Source organism: Phragmites australis, chromosome 14 (genome assembly GCF_958298935.1).
Source record: "Phragmites australis chromosome 14, lpPhrAust1.1, whole genome shotgun sequence".
Taxonomy (NCBI): Eukaryota; Viridiplantae; Streptophyta; class Magnoliopsida; order Poales; family Poaceae; genus Phragmites; species Phragmites australis.
This window is the reverse complement of record NC_084934.1, coordinates 5,215,157-5,243,010: the sequence shown is the minus strand read 5'-3', so window position 1 is coordinate 5,243,010 and position 27,854 is coordinate 5,215,157. Positions and strand designations below refer to the sequence as shown.

The following is a 27,854-nucleotide window of genomic DNA, read 5'->3' as shown; positions in this document are numbered from 1 at the left end:
TTGGACTAAGTTTCTATTTGGTTAATCGATTCTAAGGTCGCATGAGCAGATACAAGAGTTAAGACTGTGAATGGTTACTCGTATAAAAATGATTTTATAACACTGATAAGTAAACCCACCTATATGAGCTGCATCCGCTGAACCAGGTTGCGAAAGAAAGCTCGAATTGGGATCCTTTGCTGAGCCAGACTGCAGACATATATTTGCATCCACTAAATCATACTAGAACAATACACATAAATAACCAAATATATGTCTATTCGAGATTATATATATCTATCAAACCGGATTGTCCGATAGACCCTAATGTTTTGCATGAAGCAGCCAGCTGCGTTTGGCCAAAAACTAGTTAATGACTTGGGGCTAGTGGGGAGTTAATAGGGGTAATACTGACTAAAATCATCAAAACATGCATGAGGGAGTATTACTCCAGTAAGTAGAATAGTAGTATAGTACTAGTAGTTAGTACCCCTCTTCTTGGGCTGGTGAAACCATTCGTACCGCAGTGTGCACGAGGCCGAGGTTAGTCGGAGCGAGCGGTGTGGGAAAGTTTTTTACCGCGGTGTGCTCGAACAATAGCAACTAGTGGTTTGCGCGCGCGCAGGCACGCGAGCGAAGATGCTTTGTTCAGTAATGTTTGATATATTTGTATAGCAAAAACTTGTGACACATTAGCATCTAGACGACTGTCTGTATGATACCGATATTTTTATCTGAATCTTGTTTTTTTTCTGTAAGTTATATAGCTACCTAGTACTCTTTCCAACAAAGTAGGTTGGTGCGATGGTTGGCAAGCCCATAGGATGGACGGACAGCCTAGCCTAGCAAATATGGGTCTAGAATTGCATTCAAATGTTTTCTAACACCGAACAGATTTTACAATTCAATTTCCTATAAAAAATAATAATATGAACAGGTACATTAGCTATGAAGCATATAAACATATATTATCTAAATGCTAAAGAGACATGATCTGTAGCCACGAATAGAATTAAACAGAATAATTTAATAGTAGCTCACTTTTTTGCCCTGTAGACAATTTATATGTTACCACTAAAGGAAAATAAGTGCGTAACTACGTAGGCTACCAATAGAGAATGTTAAGAAAATTATTTATCTATCCAAAACGACAACAATAATATAAATAGAAAGCAAAAGTTAAATAGGATCTTTCTTTGCTTCGTTTATAATGTTATTTTGTGCTTTCTTTCCATCAATGAGTGTTGAAGTTCAGATTAACTAAAAAGATTCAACAACAAACAATACAACTTTTACTCATTGAGATTTATTTATTTTACCTATAAAATCTGATTGTCAATATTAAACTGAATATGAACGCTCTAAGGACACATCCAAATGATACATATAACCATGTAAACACAGCACCACATAAAATTAATTACCTTATAATATATAAAGCTAGCTAATGATAGCTTTACACCACATATAGTATTGGCAAACAGATTTGTAGATAACATAAACAAATAATCAGCGATAACATAAAAAGAGAGCCAACTGGTCAGGTATTGTGTTAGACTGATAGTAAAATTTTGGATGAATACAGAAAGATCGATCGAATTTTCAGGACAGATAATTTTACTGATACTTTTATACTGTTATACTTTAATCTTATAAAAACAGCAAAAGAAAATTTACAAAGCATCACCAAAGCTGTGGCCAGCCATCATTTTTCCACCCATATCTCATGATAGTCTCTTCCAGCACAATATTCATTGTTAATTCAACTGAAAACGCTGACCATCCAGTTGTAATTTACAGTTGATAAGTACAAAGAGTTTTAGAACTTCAAATATAACTTACTTGTAATATTTCCCCAAGCCTTTTTATTGCCTTTGCCTGCAACTGCAAAACATCTTTTCAGACAATGTTATCACTCAGAACATGAATTAACAAAGAAATTAAGAAAGCAAGCATGATGTTTGCAAGCTGCAGCGCAATTCATATGTATAAGGCTGAAATGCAGATGCCTAACAGAGAGGGTCTCACCTAGATATAGTTCTTCATTCCATCTAAAATGTTTGGCCAGATCAAAAGCTCCAAACAGGAAATAACGTCCTTTTTGACAGCTGAGAAGCCCATCTGTATGCAACATACAATTTCGATGACTTCTCTGAAGGTATTCTTACAGGTTTACATGGATTTCGTGAGCGTTTTGGCTATACTTCTTAATCTGATTGGGTCTTCATCTGGAATGCAAATTTGAAATTTCTCTCAAATATTTTTTTTTCACAAAACATAAACAAAATATGATTCCACAAAACGTAAACAAAATATGTCTTTATAATTCATATAAGATTCGAATGATAATATTAATCTAGATGGCACAAAATAAAAGAATATTAAAAGAAGAACAAGTCTCACCTATCAGACGCAGATTGCGTGGTACCGACGGTGAAGACGGAGGCAGTAGAGTTTTACAGTGAGATGGAGGCGACGGCCGTCACTTCTCCCCTAGCGACGTTAGGAGGTGCGATATGGGAGGAGTCAATGAACGAGCTAGGAGGCAGAACCAGCAGTGGCGTGGGGAGGAGAGGAGGGCAGAACGGTGGAAGGGAGGAGCTCCGATGGAGACGGGCACAAGACATGAGAGACGTGGAGGGGAGGAGCTCCGATGAAGACGGGTACAAGACATGAGAGACTGGGAACGGAGGAAGTCAGCAAGTGACGGGCCTCCAATTTTTACGTGAGGCAAAGATTTTCTCCCCGAAGCATGCAGTAGCTGCTTTAGAGATTTCACCGACACTTCCGGCTTTAATAAACAGTAATAGCACTGCCCTTGGAGTCTGGGAAAGTTTTTTTACCGTGGTGTGCACGAGGCCGAGGTTAGTCGGGGCGAGCGGAGCGGCAAGCAGAGCACAGTCAGCACACACACCCACGCCGCCGTCATGGGACACCACCCGCACGCGCACGCGCTCGAGACGCCACGAGGCCTGCGCGGTCAGGCCATGCCACAGTGAAACCGAGCCGACTGCTCTACTCTGCTCACCAGCTCTGTCTCGTTGTCGTTGCTTAGAGCAAGCACGTAAATTCTTCAGAGCAAGTACCTCTTCAAAAAACTCACCGTACAAATTTCTCATGAGCACGATCAGCAGTCTCTTACTGAAAGCTCTACAAAAGAGTAGATAGATCGTCTTCTTCTCAACGAAGCTCTACAAAAGAGTACATAGATTCCTACAGTTCCACCCGTTGTGGAAACGCAGAATTTCGCAGGAACAAAAATAGTACTATAAACTGAACAAAGAGAAACAGAAAAGGGAAAAGATGAAAATGGAAACGGCTGCGTTTTTCTCTTTTCCGAGGAACCGGAAAACCGCTAAAACACCTGGAGCCGGGCCTCGGACGGATCGAGAAACGCAGGAGGAGGAGGGGGGGGGGGGGGGGCGGGGAGGAAAGGAAGAAAATTTCTTGGGTTGAGGCGTTGAGAGCACCACGCCGCGCTCAGAGCACGGAGGCGAGCCCGGTGACCACTTTCCCCTTGGCCTGCGGACTCTTCTTGCTCGCCTCCGGCTCCACCGGGCGCCACGGTGACGGCGACACCACCACCGTGATCTTCTCCTGCTCCCCGTCCTCGCCCGCAACTGGCGAGCTCCAACTGGTGGGCTTCGTCTTGTCGTCGAACCGCAGCTCGAACTCGCCGGAGAAGCTAGCGGCGGACACGGGCGTGGGCGGCGTTAGCTTGCCCGGGCAGCTGCGGGCGTGGGGGGACAGCCACTTGGCGCGCATGTACTCGGGCTTGCGCCACGGCGGGAAGTGGAGGCCCCGCTTCCGGAGGCTCTGCCGCGCGGCCTCGGCGACCACGGCGACGATCCGGCCGAGGCGGTCGGGGGTCCCCACGAAGAGCGGAGGCAGCGCCTGCAGCGCCGCGCGGAACGCCTTGGTGGGGCGCGCCACCTCGAACTCTGACCGGAAGTCCACCTCCAGCACCAGCCGCGTCCCGGACTCCACCACCGCGTCGATGTACTCGTGCTCCCCGGCCGGGTGGGAGGGGGCCTTGTCCCAGCGCGACCAGCATACCGCGGCGTCGTACCCGAGCACCCGGAGCCCGTCGGCCACCGCGCGCCGGACGTCCGCCTTCTTCCGGCCGAAGCCGCCCTTGCCGCACCGCTCGGTGATCCGCGACGCGTCGGCGAGAAGGTTACGCTCCGCCACGCTCGCGCACTGCACCAGACTCTGCGGACGCCGAAGGGAGAAAAAATCAATTCTTGTTTACTCCAACGAGCGATTTCGGAAGCGACAAGCCTCGAGTCCGGTCAAAGACATTACCTTCAGCAGATCCAAGGAGTCGCCGGCCGCGGCCGGTGCCGCGGTGGGGGCGGAGGCGGAGGGGAGGAAGTCGAACTCCTCGTCATCGCTGCCGTCCTGGTGGCCGCTGCTGCCGTTGAAGCAGTTGCAGCGCCCGCGCGGGGGCCGCTCCACGGCCGCGGCGTCCTCCATGAAGCTGAGCACCATCCGGTCCAGCGCCACCGACCCCACCTCCGCCTCCCCGCCCGCGCCCACGCCTGGCAGCCTCTCATCCTTCTCCCTCTCAGTCTCCTTGCCGTCCCCGGCCAGCCGCTCGGCCGGGGCCACCCGCATCACCAGCCTCCGGAACATCGACACCCTAGCCAACGCCGGCAGCCTACCCTCCATTGCACCGTGCTGGTTCTTGACCGGGAACAGAAACGTCATCGACCGCCGCCCACGCGCACCCCCTCCACCCAACCACCACTGTCTTCACCTGACAAAACAAGAATGACGCGTGCGGCGTGCCTCGTTTACAACCAAACAGTCTCGACACCGTATCACTTGTGGTTCACAGGAGGCTCCCCGTCGGCGGCCATCTCCGGCGGTTCGTCCTCTCGTCTTCTTTGCCACTCGACGGAGACGGTGACGAAGGAGTGGGTTGCCCCCCGAGGTCTGGGCTTATAAAGAGGAAAAGAGGCGGAACGTGTGGGTGACGTGGCGGGTGGGTGGGCCCGGAGTGTACGTGGCTTGTGGGTGAAGGCGCGTGGGGCCCGGGGAGAATGACGTTGACAGGTGGGCCCAGACGGTGTTGCTGCCGTTGTGCGGAGGAATTCCATGGGCGCGGAGAACGTGACGATTTTACCCATCGTTGTCGTGCTAGCTGGTGAGGGCAGCTGCGTTTGGGGGAAAAGGGTAGATTCGGGATTTCGTAGGAAAGGTCGATTTGAGTGTGGAATGACGAGCGTGCCCTTTTGGAATTTGCCGTTGTTTTCTGTTGCCCGTGGTTTTGTGCATGAACTGTAAAGGAATTACGAGCGAAAGTACAGTTAGAGCTATGTATTTCTGCTGGTAATGAGGTTTAGGACTAGAATTTTTTTCAACCACAATCAATCAGAGCAGTACTCCATATCTAGTGGATGGAGACCACTAGCAAGGTGATCACGACATTTTATCACTTCATGAGCTTTGCAAGCTGATGCGAATAATAGGCTGATATTCATGTTCATGTATCCAAGCACAACAAATCTAATGTTCGTTGATCATCCATATAAAAGGTAAGCAATGCCCATAAAACTCATCGAGCATGCACGATCATGTTACTATCTTGAGTGGCCTTATTTCTCCACGGCAATATATTTTTAATCCATTATCACCAGACTAACAATAACTTGCCACTCTAAGCAGTGACAGGCAGAAATTAGAATAAGGGTGTATATATACACCTAAAGTTTTTTTAAAAATAATTAACTATATATCATATGTAATACATGTAGACGTAAATAGTTGTCAAAATTTTATAATTATATATTGTATTGTGACTCAACAGACTATTTATATTCTCATGAGTCTTTTCTCGCTATGGGACTCTACTACCTCAAAGCTTAATTAGCTCTCAATGACCCAACGTAGCTTGGTTATCGAATAATTTGTTTTAGCTATGTACACTTAGGGATTAAAACTTTGTTGAAAATTCACTGAAATTTCAAGAATTTAGAGAATTTTAGAGGCAAACAAAATATCTAATTTTAAATTTTTTTTCACTAACATGTGAGACATACAGAACGAGGAGTGAGAGAATGATCAAAATTTAAAATCTCTATATATACTTAGTTATTAAAATACCAAACCCGCCACTAACTCTAGGTAGAGTTTTTTGCAACACCACCCCACCCGTTACATCAAAGGTGAGGAATAATTACCTCAAGGCCCATGCCGTAGTTTCCTGTACTTCCTGGACGATAGTGTGTTCATGTCACATTGATTATTTTTTATTTTAGATAAATTGAAAGGGAAACGGGGTGAATATGGTTTGTCCTTTTCCACTTGATTGTTTTCTCTAGACTTTAGGTGATTGTTTGAAAGAGATAGAGATGCATGTCCTCTATATGAATTTTTTATTAAATAAAATTTATTTAGCATCATTTTGAATATAAATATATCTCTAACTTATCCCAAAAATGACCTCTGCCCCCATACATTTTGTTGGAAAAATAGCACTTTCAGATTCAAAGCAGAGGCCCTGTCATGTTCAAACAGTAGACAATGACAAAAATGATGAAGTAATTGAAGTAAATTGTGATGATGTAGAGAAATCAGATCGTGAGCAGTCACGACGAGTGCTTCCTAAAAATCTTATTCATCCTCTTCCAGTGCATGATCCCAAAAGCGACGAGTTCAAGAGACCTACTCTCTCGTTCGTCGGTGTACGTCAGTGTAGTGGGATGGAGTAGACTATATGTGACAACACAATAGAGAGAAATTGGTAAAACTCTAATTGTATGTATACTTTATGGCGACGGCTGGCAGATATATATAGAGGGAGAATCACGCGGTTGAGGCGCGCCACGATTGGACTCTATTACGCGCCACGATGGACTCTTAACTGACACGATTTTCATATACTTATCTGTTTGCCCACGCAGTAAAAAGAATAAAACTGCAAAAAAAAAAAAGCCGCACCTGCATAAGCAACTAGAACCGATTTCGCCGGATCATTCACGCAGGTGCTGCGTGCCCGCGCTCGCGCCCTCTGCCCCCGCCCCGGCCACAGCCCAGCGAGGTGAGGCGAGCGAGCCGCGCGTGTTCTCCTATTCCTCACATCCACACATGCTAAGTGGGGAGGAGAGAATCCCTTTTAAGTTGGTCTCCCTCCACCTCTACTAGCAAATTAGGACTGAAAGATACACTCCCACCTCCACATGGTTGGGCTTTTGAGATTTATTTGGAATTACACAAATATAATGTGCCAAGCCCTACATTCCAACAATCCTCCATCAGATCTCAAAGTCCTACGGAGATTTGCCTTTTTCTCAATACTGTTTAATATACCAGTGTTTCGATGGAGAACTGTTAGGGTTGAACATCCACATAGAATATTAAGTGACACTTATTCACAACTTAGATATTGGACTAAGCCTTGAATTGCAAGTTTTGTACAAATAAGTTTCACTTGAAATCATAACTGATACTTGGTTGTAAGTAGGCTACCCCTCGGGTAGAGCATATAAGTCACACTCTATGGTCACATCATGAGTTTATTAAAGATCATCCAACTCTTATAGATTGCGACTAACAGTCAGGCTCATATAGGTGTGTTGTTTCAAGAATACCCTGTAGGATAGTATCTTCACTAATTAAAGCCAACAGAACACATTAAGGCAATATCCAATCTGCATTACAGATTTCAGAAGTATTGCATCTTCACTCGAGTGGGTTGTGTGATACTCTCCTTCAGTTAACCAATAGCTTGTTCTTCCTAGGTCCTAATTTACGAGATCTTTGATCACATAAGTTGGTTTACCACTATTGTATAACTCACGTGGGTCTCATACCAATCTCCTTAGATGCATTATCTATCACATTTCATGATAGTCCCTTTGTAAATTGATCTGTTAGGTTTTTAGCCGTTTTGATATAATCCAATGCTATCATCCATAGTGTTTTAGTTTTCTGACAGATTTCAATCTTCTCTTTACATGTCTTGAGGATTTCATATTGTCCTTAGAACTATTTACTTTGACAATAATTGTTTAATTATCATAATTCATAAGGATAGCCAGTATTGGTTTTTCCACCACTGGCAAATCCATCAAGAGTTCACACAGCCATTCTACCTCAATAGTAGTTGTGTCTAACGCTGTGAGTTATGCTTCTATGGTTGACCTCGTCAATATAATCTGTTTGTAAGACCTCCATGAAATAGTAGTACCATCAAGAGTGAATACATATCCACTTGTTTTAAATCACTATAACCCTCCAGTACCGATGGGTACCTAATATAGTGAAGTATATAATTTATAGTACCTAGCAAGTAGCGCATGACTCGCTCGAGCGCATGCCAATGATCATCACCCGGGTTAGAAGTAAACCCTCTCAATTTACTCACAACAAATGAGATATCAGACCTTGTAGCACTAGCTAAGTACATGAGTGATTCGATTATCTAGGAGTGTCTCGGTTGATCCCTAGTAATTATTTTATTCTTACGAAGTATTAAGCTAGGATCATAAGTTATTGGAGCGATTTTGCTGTCCATGTAGCCAAAGCGGCTCAGAATCTTTTTCACATAATGGGATTGCGAAAGTGTAATCCCATTCTCATATTTGATCAACCTGATGTTTAAAATCACATCACTCTCTCCCAGATCTTTCATATCAAAATTTCGAGACAAAAATGACTTAACCTCATTAATCACATCAAGATTTATCCCAGAAATCAGTATATCATCAACATACAAGCATAAAATAACTTCCTCACTCTCACCATGGAGATAATACACACATATATTAGCTTCATTAATAGCAAAGCCCATAGATATTAAAGTTCTATCGAACTTCTCGTACCATTGCTTAGGAGCTTGTTTGAGACCATACAAAGATTTCAGCAAATTACATACCTTGTCCTCCTGACCTTCTAATACAAACCAATCAGACTGATCCATATAGATTTCCTCATCCAACTCTCTATTAAGGAAAGCTGTCTTAACGTCCATCTGATGAACGAGAAGACCATGTGAGGCAACCAAGTAAAGTAATACTCTTTTCATGGTCAGTCTAGTGACAAGTGAATAAGTATAAAAAAAAAATTCACCTTCTTTTTGGGTATAACCCTTGGCCATAAGCCAGGCCTTATACTTTTTGATAGTGCCATTAGGCCTAAGCTTCTTTTTGAACACCCACTTGGAACCTACATGTTTACAGCCATAAGGTCTATATGTAACTTCTCAAGTCCCATTGGCGAGAATGGAATCCATCTCGCTACATACTGCTTCCTTCCCATAGTCTGCATCTGGAGATGCATGTGCTTCTGAAATAGACTTAAGAGTATCATCCACAAGGTACATAGTGAAATCATCGCCAATGAATTTTATTGTCCTTTGTCTCTTACTCCTTCTTGGAGCTTCACTGTCATCCTCCTTAGGAACTAGCTCATATGGTTATTCAAAATACTCAATTGGTATGGTAGGTTCAGAAATTATCTCAGAAGTTTGATTAGAAGTGTTATGTATATCCTTCATGGAAAATTTTTCTCAAAGAATGTAGCATCTCTAGACTCCATAATTATATCGACAAGCATGTTGGGTGCCTCAGATTTAACTAATAAAAACCTATAGGCAATGCTGCGATGAACATATCCCAGAAAGACATAATCCAATGTTTTAGGTCCTAACTTGCGCTTTTTAGTTGTTGGTACATTGACTTTGCCAAGCATACCCAAGTGAGCAAATAAGAAAGTGATGGTTTTCTCCAGTCCCATTCTTCATATGGGGTTTTCTCCTTATTCTTAGTAGAAACTCTATTTAAAACATGACACAAAGTCAACAAGGTCGCCCCCACCATGCCTTAGATAAACCCGCAGTGTCTAACATAGCATTAACCAAGTCAGGCAGGGTGTGGTTCTTCCTCTCGGCTACCCCATTTGATTGGGGTGAATAGGGAGGTGTTCTCTCATGAATAAGTCTATGTTCCTTACAGAATAAGTCAAAATTACTAGAGAAATACTCTTCACCATGATCCGACCTAAGTCTTTCGATTTTCTTTCCAATTGATTTTTAACTTCTGCATTATAGATTTTAAAGTAGTCTAGAGCCTCATCTTTATATTTCAACAAATACACATAACAAAATCTAGATGCATCATCAATTAAAGTCATGAAATATCTTTTTCCATCCTTTGTCAACACACCATTAATTTCGCATAGGTCTGAATGTATGAGTTCTAATGGTGCTAAGTTTCTCTCCTCGGCTACTTTGTGAGGCTTACAAGGTTGTTTAGATTGCACACAAATTTGACACTTAAAACCTTTGATGATGAAAAAGTTCAAAATTAAATTCAAGCTAGAAAGCCAAGTCATACAACTAAAGTTTATGTGACATAACCGTGAGTGTCAAACACTAGCCTCATTTCTATTAATATTGCCACAAATATGGTTCACAAATTTATTGCAGAAATGAGAAAGGAAAAAATAAAACAAGCCTCCGCACTCATAGTCTTTGCCAATGAAAAGTCCATGCTTCGACACAACTACTTTATTGGACTCTAATACCACCTTAAACCCATCTCTATAGATAAGGGAACCACTATCTAGATTCTTGTTTATTGAAGGTACATGCTGGACGTTCCTCAGCTACACGATCTTTCCCAAAGTAAACTTCAGATCTACCGTGCCAACACCATGAACAGAAACATGAGACCTATTTCCCATTAAGACAGAAGAATCATGAGCGACCTGATAAAAAGAAAACATTGAAATGTCAGCACATACATGTACATTAGCCCCGGTATTAGTCCACCAACTAGTAGACTTATTCACTGAAAGAACAATAGATAAATTACCATACCTACTAGATCCATCTCCAGTGTTGTCAATGATCACATTGACATACTTGGCATTCTTTCCTTGATTAACCTTTTTACCTTTAAGCACTATAATCTTTAGCCCAATGGCCAACCTCACCGCACACGAAACAAGATTTATCATCTTTGTTCATCATCTTCTTCATGAAGTTGGTGGTTTGTTTGGTCTTGTTATTTTTCCTTTGAACTTGTTAGAGGATTATTGCACCAAATTTGCACTATACTGTCCATCATCTCATTTCTTATGCACATCCTTAGCTTAAGCTTTCTCCTCAACATCAAGAGACGCAATCAAACCCTCAACAGAGATTTCTTGTCTCTTATGTTTTAGAGCAGTAGCAAAATTCCTCCACGAGGGAGGTAATTTGGCAATAATACCCCCAACCACAAACTTGTCGAGTAAGGCACACTTTAGGAGTTTAAGTTTCTTTACAATGCACTGAATCTCATGAGCATGCTCAACTACTGACTGATTATCAGCCATCTTGTAGTCATGATACTGTTCCATGACATACAGTTCACTGCGTGCATCTGAGACACCAAATTTTGCATTCAAGGTGTCTCCCAACTCTTTTGCGTCCTTTATGTGCATGTACACATCACAGAGATGATCGACAAGAGCGCTAAGAATACATCCTACAAAGAGCATGTTGGCTTCCTCGAACTTCTTCTCCTCATCAGAGGAAAGAGTTCCTTTAAGCCTGCCAGGCGCAACCCAGTAGCAGTTCATAGCCGTAAGTCACAGAGTGGTTTAGACCTGTCATCTCTTAAAGTGCATATCGGTAAACTTGTCTGGCCTTAGTACATCGGCAAAACCAGCAATCGTTAGATCAAAGTGCCTACAATAAGGTTTTTAGATTATTGGAAAATAGTACTTTTAGATTTAATTTAATTCAATTATTGATACAATATGAACAATAACATATGCAGATAATCAATATCGACTAGGTTTCGACTAGCTTCGACGAGTCTCAACTAGATTCTAGTATCACTCGAGTAGGGCTCGACTAGCTTTGACGAGTCTCGACTAGATTTGACTATCACTTCGACTAGATAGCAATGTACACGTACCCGATGGTGACATGTGATGCAGAACCCCCGTGATATTGAAGCAGTAGACGACGACAAAGATGATGAAGTAGTCGAAGTAGATCACGATGATTTAGAGGAAGTAGATCATGAGCAGTCGTGATAAGCGCTTTTCAAAAACCTTATTCACCCTCTCTCGGTGCAGGATCCCAAGAGTGACGGGTTTCGGAGACATGCTCTTCCGTTCATCGATGCACGCTGGTGCAGCAGGATGAAGTAGACTACGTGTGATAGCACAACATAGGGAAATGGGCAAAACCCTAATTGCGTATATACTTTGTGGCAGCAGCTGGCAGATATATATAGAGGGAGAATAACAAGTTTGAGGCGCGCACGATCGGACTCTTAACCGACACGCTTTCCATATGCTTATTTGTTTGCCCATGCAACAAAAAGAATAAAACTATAAAAGTAAGCCGTACTTGTGCAATCAACTGGACCTGATTTTGGCAGACCATTCACGCAAGCGCCACGTGCTCGTGCCCTTCACCCCACCCCAGTGAGACGAGGCGAGTGAGCGCGCACATCTACAACTATGCTCCGAGGCTCTTGTAGAAGATTGCTATGATGAATCCAGGGACTTAGTGGCCCATGGCCGATGAGCCGGTCAAGCTAGATGACGGTTCATACAGCACCACTAACCAATACCTCATTAGGTTATTCTGGTCATTTGGACAATGCATCGAAGCTTTTAGACATTGTAGGTCGGTTGTATGCGTGGATGCCACATTTATGAGCGGCAAGTACCATGGTACCCTTATGACAATGATGATGGCGGATGCAAATAATTAGATCATTCCACTCGCCTTTGCAATGGTTGAGAGTGAGAACAATGATAGCTGGTTGTGGTTCCTCACTTTGATGAGGACACGTGTTGTCGGAAATAGGGAACGGATTTGTGTCATCTCAGACCGCAATAAGAGCCTTCTGCATGCGTTGGACGTGTCGCATGATAGCGCAAACTACTCCATTGCATGGCTTGATGTGCAGAGAAGATGGTGCATGCGACACTTGGGTGCGAACTTGTACACAAGTTATCGTAGCAAGTCGTTTGTAAAGAGATTTAAAGGGTCGTGTCTTTAGAACCAGCAGACGAAGTTCAACGAGATATGGAGCGAGTTAAATGAGACCACTCGCAAGATGATGGCAGAGCAACAATCACAGGAGGACTATCTGCGGACGCAAATGGTTGGGGACCAAACTATCGTTAGCCGTTCACGTGCTACGTTTAGCCAGTGGATAGCGGAGAAGGCGACGAAGCGTTGGTCCCTGATCCATGACACACACGGTGCCAGGTTAGCACATAGAATTTTAATGATCATATTTTACGCTTTCTTATGCGAATATGTGTTCTAAAATTATTGTTTCTCATATTAGGTACACCATCATGACAACGAACATAGCGGAGGTGTTCAACAATGTCCTAAAGAGAGTACGCGGCCTCCTGTTGTGTGCCATCATTGAGCTCACATTCTATAGAACGGTGGACTACTTTCGAGATCGTAGTAATGCTGCTATGAAGTGCAGCACGCAGTTCGCACCTAAGATTGATGAAATAATATCCAAAAGGAGGAACAAGGCACATTTTCATCAGACGAAGATACGATCAGGTCACAAATAAATTCGAGATCATGTGCCACCATAGGTATGCTTCAGGGTATAACACAGGGGAAACTGTGCAACAATGTCAACTTGGGCCTCACAAGGTGAAGTGCACATGCAATAAGCCAAAACTGCACCATATCCCATGCTCGCATGTCTTAGCTGCTTGCAGGGATATGGGCAGTAATAACGGATTATAGTACGTATCACCGTACTTCACGATCGATGCATTGAGGAGCACATGGCTTCCAAAGATGTAGTCCTTCAACATAGGAAGCCGCTACAAAGCGATCGAAGGGTCCAACATAGGAAGCCGCTACAAAGCGATCGAAGGGTCTAAGTGGGTACCTTATCCCTGAGCACGACGCACGGATCCTGGCAAGCCTAGAGCCACGAGGCTGCAAGGTGATTTTATGTGGCACTTTTTATATGATTTCATGCACTGTCTTACTAATCTCTCATCTTCTTTCATTTGTGGTCTCCTCCACCTCTCTGTGACTTCATGGAATGGTTGGATATGGAGCAAATTGAGGATTAGAAGCAGTGAGTCCAAATGAGCATGTGGTGGAGGAGGGGAGCATACGAACGTCAAGAGTACGAGAAACAACAGGAGAAATTATAGCTTAAGCGTCAGGGGGAGGAGTACATGAGGAAGGCAGAGGAGGAGCATGCCGTGGCTGAAGCTCACGAGGATGAGAGGTAAAGGAAGCGGGAGAGGGCATGTCGCCCTAAAGCTTCGGGCCCCGATGCTCTGAGGAAGGGCAGATATCCCAGGTACACTCAGTAGAGAGTATCTATTGTAACTCGATCTATTTTCATTTTCTTGGTATATTAGGTTTAGCAGCGGCACGCTATTAAGTTAGTCGTTAGGCGTATTGTATATGCCAACATTTGTTGACATCGAATCCTTTTGTATCAACCCATAATTTAGTATCAGGATCCATGATTCTTTCCCTTGATAAAAAGAAATTATGTCCTCTCGAGCTCCATCATGCTTTATGGTTAGTGTCCATTCATGCACTGACGAAAAACCTCATATCAAATGTAATGTTTATTAGCGTATGTAACCTCTATGTCGGATTATATGATAATTGTTCTTCACAACTATTAATGTTCACAAATTAGAATTTGTATTCTCCCAATGTTAATTCACTACAAAATTACCCAAACAAATACATTAAATGAAGAATAAAATATTGACAAAATTACTTGTAAATAAATTTACACATACTCACTCATCTAGTTCATTTCTTTATGATGCAACAAAGTTATGCTACTGGATGAGTGAGTATATCTAAATTTGTTTAGACGTAATTATTTTTTCAACACTTTATTATTCATTTAATGTATTGTTTGGGTAATTGTTTAAATTCCGAATACGGCCGGGGCCATCGATTTTCGGTGCCTCAGGTTCCGAAATCAAGTTTTCGATTTTTGAGATGCCAAATATAGGTGTTAGATTTACAAATACATCGGTATGTTATCTATTTTAGCAAATACGTCAGCGTATGTTGCCTATTTTTCTATTTTTACCGCTCATCCTTTTGTAGTATTTGGAGGACCTACCTCATGATGGTTGTTTGTACCTATCTAATTGGTGTAACGACTTGATTCTTTCTTAAAACTGTCCCCTAACTACTGTTCTTTGCCCCTTTAAAAACCGAAGGCTACACCTTAGGAAGCTGATGGTTTGTTTTTTCATATGTTAGATGCTATTGTACTGAACCAACAAACCCACCTAGCCTAATCATCACATCTTTTCTTTCTCGAGAAATTCTTAGATCACACAGTGTGTATGTTCACCTTATTTCGATGTTCTTTACTTTTAGCCCTTTCTATCTTGACTTTCGGCTCTAAAAGGTTGGGTGCGGTTCAGTACAGTGTTCAAAATGCATGGCTGGAGGGAGAGAGAGTCTTTTTTTTGTTAAATAATTTTATTGGCTGTCTGGCATCGATCTCAATATATTAATCATGAAAATATGTTCATGATATAGAAGTTTTATCAACATATTACTCTAGAAATTAGCGATTAATTAAAGTGTTGATGTAGACCATGGCTAAACAACTTTCATCCGCAATCGGATAGTTTACCGCACCCATTGCAATAGAAGGGACTCAAGTATATTTTGGCAAGCATCGAAGTATTCAACCCTTGCGTCGTAGGTATGGTATGGAAGGTGTCCCCTGGAGCCAAATTATTGCTCTCTAGAATACCTCCTATTTCGTTTTCATCTGACTATAGAATGGATAAGCTAAAGCACAATAATGATTTAATATGAACAACTGTCTTGATGACATGCTTAATAATTGTTTGATGGATACCCTGAATTAATTAGGCGATCACAGTGTAAAATTATTAGATGGCGAGCCCACAAGTGTCTTCAATTAACTACAGGAGTAGTTACATGCATCATTACTTGAAACTGGATTTTCCAGGAAAGATCCAGTTTATTTCCAGTAGTGCATGCGAGGTCTAATTTTGCCACACAAAGAAGAGAAGCATAAAAATTCTAGAGAGAAGTCATTAACGTGATTTTCATGCCCTTTTGATCTTAGATTTAACTCTATCAACCACTTCTAAGAGTGAGTTTTCACTGTTCCACTGAAGAGGAGATTTCCAGACCTGGCCAAATGGGTCGCCCGGCACTACACGGCCCGGGCCCATTTAGGCACGGCCCAGTTGGTCCGGCTAACTAACAGGGCTATGTCGTGCCCATCCGCGTGCCGGAGACGTGGCCCACGGCGCGACCCGTGATGCCATGCTGGGCGCGGCGGGGCGGCGGCGCAGGGGCGGGACACGGGGGTGCAACGATGTTGTGGCGTTGTGGCGGTTGGTGGGCAGCGCGGTGGGAGATAGATGGGCTGGGCCATGCCGGCATGGCGTGCCGCGGCGTCGGCAATGCACGGCTGGGCGAGACGTGTCGTGCCTACAGTAGCGGGCATCAGGTCGACTCAGTAGCCACGGTCTAGTTGGCCAGCACTAGAGGTTTCCATCGGATATTTTCCCTTTCTCCAATAAAAATGAAACACAAAAGTGACCATTTAGGCCTCGAAGAATCTAGTTTATATGATGGGAGCTAATGTTTATTACACTAAGTGAAAAAAGTTCATGGGTGACGGGTGGTAACTATTATTAGTGTTAGGTCCCACACATATCACTATGAACGCGTCACTGATGAGTCATCATTAGTGACAGGTTAAGATCCATCATCAATTCAGTCATAGATGACGGGTTACAAATTGATATGTCACTTATGAAGGTCATAAGTGATGAGTTGTATCAGTGACCTGTCACTTATGATTGAATATAAGTGACAGGTTGTAACAATGATCCGTCACTTATGACTTTTTTATTTTTTTATATAAAAAAAAGTTAAAAAAAAATATATTCTTTTGACCTGAGCCACTGAACACAGGCCCATCACATATGCCCCATAAATCACGCTATTTTTTAAACCACTTTCAGTCTTTGTGTTCTATGGAAATTGAACATGTGACCTTCCCTCACGCGCATAGCCCTTTACTACCTCACCTATCATATCGTATGATAAGAAGCAGATATTTTATCGTTTTAATCTTCATCACCGAAGGTCATAGATGATAGCTCATAACCGTGACTTGTCACCTATGACTGATTAGGTGACGGGTCACTGTTATGACCCGTCACCTCTGACCATGTTACAAAATAGGTGATCTGAAGTGATATTCGATAAAATAGGCATAACTTTTGCATACGGATTTTAATTTTAACGTTTTTTTTACTTATGGACATCTAAAAAAAAAGTTACATCCGTTTTTGCCCCATTTTTTTAAATTCGGAGAATTTTTTAGACCAAAAATGGCCTGGAAGATTGAGATCTCGCCTCCTGAAGTTTTGAGCAAAAATATACATTGATTCCTATTCTAGTGCTGCTGAGGTGAGAAAAAATAAAATAAAAAATTATAGCATCATGCTATGTACATAGTTACTATATAAAAAAATTAAGTTATGATAGAAAACTGATTAGCTAATACATCTAATGATTGATTAATTAAAATTTCTTCATCGACTCTATTTCATCAAACTGTTCATTAGTGACATATCAAGTGAGGATGACTCATCTTATAAGTTAGTCATTAATGACAGGTCATAACTTGATATGTCACTTATGACTAGTCTAGGATGACCTGTTACTTATGATTAGCCTAGGATGACCTGTCACTTATGACTGTTAATAAGTGATAGATGACAACTACGATCCGTTATTATTATCATAAGTAACAAGTCATATTATGACCCATCACTAATTTCGTATCTTTTTGTCTATTTTTCATGTAGTGTTATGTACTATTAGTCTTGATTAGAATGTCAGCTTAAATTCATGTAAGTCTACTAGCTATCTTGCACATAAGGAGCATCTCTAAGCATATATGCGACGGCGTGGAAAATAAAGAGGTCAAAATCAAAGTACGTTGCACACGTCCCTTTCCATCAGTGTCTTGCAAATTCTATCCAAAATTCAGTTCATATCTTTTTGAATTCATGGCCGATGATCGCTTGAAATCGAGTCGGGCTTTGACGGACCAATAGATCAGCATTGGTGTGTGTACAATTTTGTAACTACATGTTTTGGCACATCCTATGATCTCTTCTTGTAAGTTAACAATGAATCATAGTGAGTCGGCTTACGCAATTCTTTGTCACAATAAAAATGCTTTTTGCAAAAATAGATTTCCTTGTTTACAGTTTATAAATGTTTCTTTAACTGGTGAACCTCCAATTGCAGTCTGACTGTTGAACTAACTTTCTTCTTCTTTGCAATTCCGCATGACGCTTTTCTCTTTTTAGTGCAATAACAATAGGCTCCCAATAGCTTGTTTTTGTTCTATTTTTTAGTGCAACCATTAATTATAAGCATAATTTAGGGAACCCTAACAGTAAACGTGGTAGCATGCTACAACAGCTCAGTTGTTTCTATGTGTTTAATTGTCTTGTCCATTTCTTGAGATTTATACTTCACCAAGAGCTTGATTTATTAATTTAATTTGTTAATCTATCCTGAGTTTGGGAACTTTTGATCACGCCGTCCTTGGCGTCATGTCTACTTAAAAAAATTATCCAAATTAATTATCTATCCTTCTCTTGTTAAAGCACTAGAGACACCAATCGCATTGGAAAGTAAAAAAAAAACTTTTCTCTTTCTAAGTTAATATGCTATTTTTTTAAGGATGATTTGCTCTCCTTGGAGTTCAGAAATATATAGGTCAACATCTTGATACTAAGTTTCTGGTTTGCAAATGCAAAAGAAAAGAACAGGAAGTCTCTCAGAAATACTAAGATCGTATGTTGCACCAGCAAAGAAAGGCGACCAATACTAAGATTGACACAGTGACACGCATAGATGCAGTTATTCAAGTGTTTTAAGCACTAGATGTCTTAGGATCTAGGAGAAGGCGTTCACAAACCATAATGTGTTGTGCATGCAAAACCTTGTCATGCAGTCTATTCAACTAATCTTTGAGCAACCAGAACGAGGACAATTTAATTTGTTTGTTCTGTTAGTCTATAGTTTAAGTGAAATAGTTTTGGAAGGAAATGCTAACCTTCAGAGTTGATGATAAGTCTAGTTGCTGTGACTTGTGAGTCCAATCTGTTGAATACTAAAAATTTAGGTATATCAACACCTAAGTGGTTGAAGAATGCCTTTCCTATGGTCAAGTCCTACAAGCGCACAAAGGGATGATTGGTTGAGAAATTATTACTCTACTATATATATAAACGCAAAACAAAAAAGTAGGATGATTTGGTAGGGAAATCATGGAGGATGCATGCATGATTTGCTCCCAGGCCTTTTTCAAATGAAAGAACAGAAAATTGTTTGTACAAAATTCATCCAGCACAGATCACTTTGATGTGCACTTAATAGTGGGCTCACTATGACTATGACTATGACACATGTCCTGGCCCCACATGCAGAGGCAGAACAGAAATGGACTAATTGAAGCATCATAGATTGATCTCCACCAGGCAGATAATACTGATCAACACTGATAGCCTTAGCTCTGAAGAATGCTCATTGCTTTCTTCTAGCTAGCTAGGTTTTATCACCTATTTTTTGTCATTGATCTTTCTTTTCTTGTGCTAATCATGATGTTGCACAAACAATAATTCCCTGTACGAATACATGGAGATTTTTTAGTTGTGGACACATACAAATAATATGCATTATTGTACATTTCAGTGTGGTTCAATTATGGCACAACTTTTTTTTCTGAGATTTGCCACGACTTTGATGACAGTTCAGTTGAAAACTCAATGCTCCGGAACATTGGTTTTCAATCAGATAGCTGTCTATGCTGATACATACAGTAATCAGACTATAATCGATTTATTTTCAACGTAGGAATATGCAGGGACATTCCAGAAAGGGGGAGCACAGTGGCCCCCACCGACCTCACACAACTTTCACCTCAAAATTAAAATGTAAAATCATTTTTTTCTTCCTCTATGAAAGTGATGCCTTATGGGTCCATTATTTGCCACAAAGCAGGTGTCACGTCTATTTGCCCCATACTAAGCGCTTGATAGGGATATAATTGACGATGATATCCTATAGAGGATAGTGAGAGGTGTTTTGGTTTTGGTTGGAGAGAGTTTTGTGTCAAATTAAAGTGTGCCATTCATGTCCATTTGCAAGTTTGTCTATGTCACAATTTGTGTTTAATAGCTGCTTGGCTGTGACTTAAAGGGAGCGGTTTTAATTTGTGTGGGTAGGTTTGTAGCCAAGTGGCAAATCGGTTGACTAATATGTGTCGTCAGTGTGCTCTCCAAATTCCGTATGCTTCCAAATATATGTCTCTGTTAAACACAGGGGCACGAGAGGATGTATTGGGCTCATAACATGCACTGTGAGTAGATACAATCTTAGTTGTGATAATATCGATGTAATTAATAATTTTGTAAAACAGTACTTCTGATTTGATCGGGTGTGCCTATTGCATCTATACATTGTGGGGCAACTACATCTTGGTACAAGCTATTTTTTATCACTCTAGTGAATTTGAAGCATCAATGAGACCGCATGCAAAACCTGCACTTATTGCATGATCGCATTTGATCCGAATTAACCGCAAAGCACTGCACCTTTGAGCATCTCTAACAATATAAATAACTATTATTTATAAAAGTTATATATGTTACAAATAGATAATACTAATATCGACGATCGATAAAGTGAATTATACAAATACTTATTTAAAGTAGGGATACCTAATTATCAACTGTGTGTATTGAAGAGGATGACACGAGATTTTATATAGACACCCCTTAGTATAATAGCCTTACATTATATTTTATCTTGATTATTTTTAGAAAAAGATAATTATAATGGGGATACGTCTAGATCTAATCTAAAAATCTCGGCAAGTTCTCTCATGTTGTAAATCATACATCTCTTATCGAATGTATCTAATAATAGCACGATTCTGTTGTGAATTACAATAGATTATTTATGCTCCTACCTGACTGGCTTGCTTCATATGGTTTATAAAACTTCTCATTTCCCTTGGTTCCATGGCTCTCCCTTTTGCTTGAGATCCATTTGTCTAGCATGATATTAGATTGTCCTTGGACTTATCTCTTCCCTCTGTATATAGACGGGTTGAGGAGATATATTGTACGTGTAATCTTTGAGTATAATTTTTTTTGGGTTATATTATTTTTTATATTTGGAAGTCTCCTTAACTTAGGGATGATTTTTTTTACAACATAATAAATTGTCTGAAATATCAGCACATGGCTTATTTACCTCAGTCAGTTATATAATCTCCCGTATTAGATTAAGGACATGTATACGATGGTGACCTATCTTTACGATATATCATATTTCTAATAAATCCTTAATTGTTTAATTATCAATTTATTATCAACTACATATAACCTCTCTAATAATTTAAATATAACATTATCTATAAAATTAGTATATACCCATATGCAATAGCCTACAAGATCAATTGAATAAATGAGTAGATTTATCTATAAGTTAGTAATATAACTTTTATCTCTTCTTCTTATTATTTTCTTCACATAAATAAAAATATGATATAAATAGCGTTATAGCTATCTGACATGTATAGTTAGAGATGCCTTTGCTTGCCAATGACAGTGTACAATGTGCTTGCGAACTGGAATAAATAAACGAGACAATACTTTATCAAGATGGATCTGTACTTGCGGAGCATCCTACCATTGTTCAAACCTAGAATAATATAGAGAAATTCACAAAACAATGTCAAAAAAAATCTAAGTGGTCAAGTTAATGGTTAGTATGCTACGTCTTCAAGCACTCATTTAAGATCTGAGGTTTCCAATGCGACTATGCGAGGAGAGCATCTCATTGTGTGAAAAATAGATTAAGGAGACGCGATTTAGTAACGAATTCTTCTACGACCCTATTTATATAGCTTTGGGTCGAGATCAGATCATGAACCATCGCTAATGATAGTTTACCCTTCACTGATGACATAGTGACGGGTCTCACTGCACCAGTCATAAGTGACGGGTCATGTTACGACCCGTCATTTATCACCAGGCATTAGCGATGGATTTTCTTAGACCAGTCATCAGTGACGAGTCGTAACATTACTTGTCACTTATGATCTAACATTAGTGACGGGTTATGTTACGACCCATCACTAATGACTCAGCCTTGTTATTAAAGCAGACCAGCTACTGTGCATCCAGCAGTTATAGAGCGCGACCTTAGCGTCAACTTCTGGCGATTTTCTTTAGTTCCACTAGAAATTCTCTAATATCTTGTTTATTTGAAATTTGAATTATTACTAGGTCTTTAAAGGTTTGCATCTCCTCCTTTCCTCCTCCTCTAACCTTTATTTGGTAGACTTTTATACTTTGAGTTGTAATAAACCATTTTGCATCTTTATCCAAATTTTAATATAAGTGATTTGTATTGATATTAGATTTGATACTAAGTTTGTCCAATCTACCAGGGGATGGTACAGATCTAGTGTAATTATATGGAATTTTTAATCACATGCTTAATCACAAAATTAAGGTAAATATTAATGAAAAATGAATATTTTTACATTGTAGATGGTGGACAGAAGTTGGATGTATCTTGAGACCCATATTTGTCCAAAGTACCTGAGCGAGGTGAAGTATTTCATGAGTGCTTCCTTGGCGAATATGAAAGATGAGGGTAAAATGGTAATGTATTGTCTATGTCGCGATTGAAGGAATGATAAAAAAAATCCCGAAACCAAACAATGTCCATGCATAATTGTTCATACGTGGATTTAAAGTGAATTATACATGTTGGAAAAACATGACGAGGAAGGCCTTAGCGAAGGAGAGATAGATCGGGGCATCCATGTCGACAGTGTGGATCAAGGATTTAAACTCGGTGATATGGATCATGATCTCAGGGATGATACCATATTAGGTTTCAATGATAATCATCTCGTGGATTTTGTGGAGAATATAATAATGGTGAGTTTATTAAATTTCATAAATTTATGTGAGTTTTCAAGGAACCCCTTTATCTTAACTGTAAGAAGAAGTACACATAGCTATTTGGGGATCTAAAGCTTCTATAGCTAAAGGCAACTTATGGTTAGACTGACAAGAGTTTCAAAGCATTTTTGGATTTGCTAAGGGACATGCTACCGAAGGGGAACTTGGTGCCCGAGGGCGTTTACGACGCGGAGAAGATAATTTGTCCTTTAGGACTAGAAATAGAAAAAATGCATGTATGTAAGCAGGATTGTATCTTGTTTTATGCAAAGTATGCAGAACTAGATCAATACCCTATTTGTAGAACCCATCGATATAAGCATAGAAATAATGGTGTTGACAGGGATGGAGGCAAGAAAAGTAAAGGGCTTTCTAGGAAAGTGGTGTGATATTTTCCTGTAATTTCCTGTCTGAATTGATTGTTTACAACAGAAAGGAGGTCCAATTGGTGCGTTAGTATAGGGAGGGTCGTAAGAACAACGCAATGATACAGGACCTAGCGGATTCCGCTCAGTGGAGAACCATTGATTCCACATTTGGTTGGTTCGCTAAAGAACTAAGAAATATTAGGTTTGCTATGAGAATAGATAACATGAATCCATTCGGTAGCATGAGTACCTCACATAGCACCTGGCATATTGTGTTGTCGATCTAGAACCTTCCACCTTGGCTTTGTAAAAAGTGGAAATACATTATGTTGTCGATTGTGATATCAAGACCGAAACAACCTGGCAACGATATCGATGTGTACCTCAGGCTTTCAGTCGATGATCTTAAGAAACTCTAGTCGGAAGGTGTCGAGGTGTGGTATCAGTACAAGCAACAGTACTTTACCTTGCACGCCATGTTATTCGCCAACATCAATGATCTACCAGTACTTTGTAACTTATCAGGTCAGAGCAAAAGAAAAAGTGAAGCTTGTCCCCATTGCTTAGATGACACATGCAGTTTGAGGTTGAACAACTCAATAAAAATAGTGTACATACGGCATTGACGTTTAGTTCCTAGAAAGCACCTATATCGAAACATGGACAAGTAATTCGATGGCACAAGAGAGAAAGCGTTACCTCCAATGCATTTTAGCGGAGAACAATCAGGTTAAAAATATCAATATTATCCTTGGCAAGCAAAAACGATCCTCCAAGGATGATGAAAAAAAGAAATATAGATCAAGAAATCAATACTATTCGAGCTAGAGTATTAGGAAAAATTAGATGTTCGCCACTTTATCGACAATATGCATATAAAGAAAAATATCTACAAGAGTCTGATCGGCACATTGCTCCAAATGAAGCGAAAAGGAAAGGATCATGAGAATGCACAAGCTAACCTTGAAGACATGGGATGAAGGCCGGAGCTTCATGCACATGGTACGAACAAAGGAACACATCTACCCTCAACAGCTATCACTCTCTCCAAGAAGGAGAAAAAAAGAATTCTATGAGTTCTTGCATAATGTGAAAGTTCCCTCCTATTACTTATCCAACATCGTAGACTTGTTTTGGCGAATGAACTGAAAAATGAATTTCGCCATGATGAAGTCCCATGATTGACATGTGATGACGACGTCACTGCTTGCGGTAACTATTAGGAACATCCTCCCAATTAAGGTTCGCGAGGCTCTCCTGAGCCTGTGCTTTTTCTTCAATGGAATTGAACAAAAGGTGCTCGATCCAAACTTGCTGGAGAAGCTAGAAAAAAGACACTTTGAGACTCTATGTATTCTTGAGGTGTATTTTCCACCATCCTTTTTTGATATCATGGTACATCTCACTACTCACCTTGTGAAGGAGATATACTATCTTGGCCTAGTGTTTCTGCATCACATGTTTCCATACGAGAGATTTATAGACATTCTCAAGTCATACGTAAGGAATTGAGCCTTTCCTAAGGGACGCATCATGCATGGTTACGCAACGGAGGAGACATTAGAGTGGTCTATTGATTACATTGACCCAAATAACCTAATTGGCATGCCTAAGTCTCGCCATAAGGGGAGGCTTGCAGGTGTAGGGGTTCTAGGAAAGATGGCAATAACTTCTTATCCGAAGGCATACGACCAAGCTCATTTCCTCATGCTACATCAAATGAGCGAAGTGTGCCCATATGTCAATGAACACAAGCATATGTTACTTGAAGAGAATCCAGGGCAGACTGAAACTTGGGTTGCGAGGCAACATATGCAAAGGTTCACCACTTAATTCTGAGATCGAATCAAACAATCGAGTACTCCTACAAGTGCTCTGATAAAAAAAAACTAGCATCAGGCCCTATATACACAATTATGACATATTAAGGGTACAATATAAATTGATACATATTTTACACGGTTGGCTAAGATGAGAAGAGTATATACTAGAACAGTGGTGTCTGTATATATGCTTATGATAATGACATGCAAAGGGGCATATACTACGGTCAAATAGAGGAGATCTGGGAGTTGAACTACTTGGGATTCAAGGTAACCCTGTTTCAGTGCCATTGGGTACAGGGGACAAAGGGTGTCACTAATGACAAGTATAGATTCACTAGCGTTGATCTCAAACATGTCGGATACAAGTCTGAACCTTTCGTACTCGCTAAAGATATTCACCAAGTTTTTTATGTGACTAACACAACAAAGAAGAAACGTCATGTGGTTTTCATTGGGAAAAGACGCATCATCGGAGTTGCAAACGTCGTTGATGAGGAGGAGTTCAATCAATTCGATAAAATCCCCCTTTTGCTATTGCAATCATGCCACACCTTTTGCCGACCAAGAAAATTTCATACCTACGCTTCGACCATAACGAATGGATCCATGTCAAGAAAGTACGAAAATGGCAAATTTGAATTTCAGTGTCAAATTTGGGTTTTAAGTTATTTGAATTTGTAATATTAATGTCAATTTGAAGTTGAATATATTAAATTTGTAATATTAATGTCAAATTTGAATTTTAGGTTTCAAGTTATTTGAATTTTAGTTCAGTAAAATCTTTTTCCATTCACCAGATAGTCCAACGCTCTATTTTTCCTTCTCAGTGGATCTTCCAGCGTGCTGTCATAGGTGACGGGTGACACTCTTCACCCGTCACCTTTTACTATCTTCACCTGTCAGTTATTCCAAGTCTGGTGAGTTCAATTTTATCATCACCGAATTATTTGGCATTCAAAACTCTGTGGTCTGAGTAAATTTTCCATCCTCCTGGACTTCTGTCCAGCATGATCTCTAGCACTTAGTCGTGTTTGCAATGGATCATCCGACGTTCAATCATAGGTCACAGGTGAAGAGTATCACCCGTCACCTTTTACTATCTTCACCCGTCACTTATTATGTGTCATAGGTGACAGGTGAAGAGTATTACCTGTCACCTATGACGTATTATAAGTGATGGGTGATGATCATAGGTGACGGGTGACAGTCTTCACTCGTCACCTATGACCATATACCTTATATAGGTTGCTCCCCAACCCTCCTCTGTATCATTTGCCTAAGTCATTTCCTGCTCACCCGCAGCACCCGCTCGCGCTAGGGTTCACCACCGTCCTGCTCCATCGCACCTCTCCGCTGCCTCGCCAGGTGCCTCTTCGCTGCCTTGCCCAGCGAGACTCCACTGCCTCCACCAGCACCCTCCCTGCTGCTCCTCCCTGACCTCCCCGCTATAGATGTCTAACGCCCTCGAGTTCAAGCTTCCTGCCCGCCTAAAGGTGATGTTGTTGCCTCCCCGCCGGATAGGAAGAAGGTTGCAACCCGTCCCTGCCTTGGTACCTACTCGCTGACATGGTAAGGAAGCTCCAATTACACTACTCTGAGGCATGCTGCCAAAAGTGATTATATGCCAAAATTATCAATTTGCACTGTAAGATAAGATCAGAAGTCATTTGTCTTTAATCAGTTCCGACCATATCATGTATGTTGTCATTGTGCAGATGCTAACTCGCTAGCTTTTTTATGCAACCAAAAGAAATTGTTGTTATTTGTGTGAACCAATGGTTTGAGTTGACTGCATAACAAAGAAAAACTTCTTCATGATACCAAGTCTTATTACCCATTTATTTTAGTTTGTCTTTTTTCATATTTGTTGTCATCTTGATGAGAGTAGACCATATGTTTCAAAAGTTGTCATATTTGTTGAGCCTATTAGCTCTATCTTTCTTCTCATTTTACGCATAATTCAACCCGTGCATTAGCTAGCAGCAATTAAACATAAATCGGCTGGCATTTTCTTCTCATTTTTGTTAGCCGGCTTAGAACCAAATTAATTATATCAACCTATGAAAGTCTCTTTTGTTTAATTTTGCCTACCTAAGGAACACACATGGATGAACTGTGACAGATGCGCTTGACAGACTAATAGCTTCTATGTGTGAGATTATTAAAGGTACCCAACTAGAGACTAGAGGACTTCAGTATAAACCAACTTTCCATTATATGTACCACTAGCCTCTTTGAGTACAATCCTTTTTCAAATTATGTTTCCATGTTTGTACCACTAGATTCTGCCACATACCTAACATTTAGCATGTTCTCACTATTGAATTGATATAAGTTTGCCAATGTCCAGTTTCACGGATGGAAAATCATTAAAGAGCTTTACATAAGGACAAAGTTTTATATAGATCAATATTGCATATTTGCACTGTAGATAGCTAATAGCTGATTAGCATACTCTACATATATGATTCTTGTCCTAAAAATTGATTCATCTCAATTAGGAAAAATATATTGGTGTTTTAATTGGCTACTCAATATCAGTCAGTACAAATTGAATCCATTTAGCCAGATTGTTTATAACTTTTTAGTTTTTTCTAGGCAAACAATAATCTAGTTGATTAAGTATCATAGTGCAGAA

The 27,854-nt window shown here is 40.6% G+C and overlaps 1 protein-coding gene across 1 annotated transcript; it reads right to left on the bottom strand.

The window, feature by feature from the left end:
* Window positions 1-3,068: 3,068 nt before the first annotated feature.
* LOC133891364 (uncharacterized) lies at window positions 3,069-4,918 on the bottom strand. Its single transcript, XM_062332076.1, has 2 exons — window positions 4,285-4,918; window positions 3,069-4,191 (listed from the first exon to the last, which is right to left on the bottom strand). The coding sequence occupies exons 1-2, from the start codon at window positions 4,687-4,689 to the stop codon at window positions 3,460-3,462; spliced, it is 1,137 nt and encodes a 378-aa protein (XP_062188060.1). The 5' UTR covers window positions 4,690-4,918; the 3' UTR covers window positions 3,069-3,459.
* Window positions 4,919-27,854: the final 22,936 nt, after the last annotated feature.

Excerpts from the sequence above, each read along its gene's own strand:
- LOC133891364 (XM_062332076.1), bottom strand. The coding sequence starts at position 4,689 with ATGACGTTTCTGTTCCCGGTCAAGAACCAGCACGGTGCAATGGAGGGT. Across the intron at positions 4,192-4,284 it reads ACTCCTTGGATCTGCTGAAG|AGTCTGGTGCAGTGCGCGAG; the intron begins GTAATGTCTTTG and ends CGGCGTCCGCAG.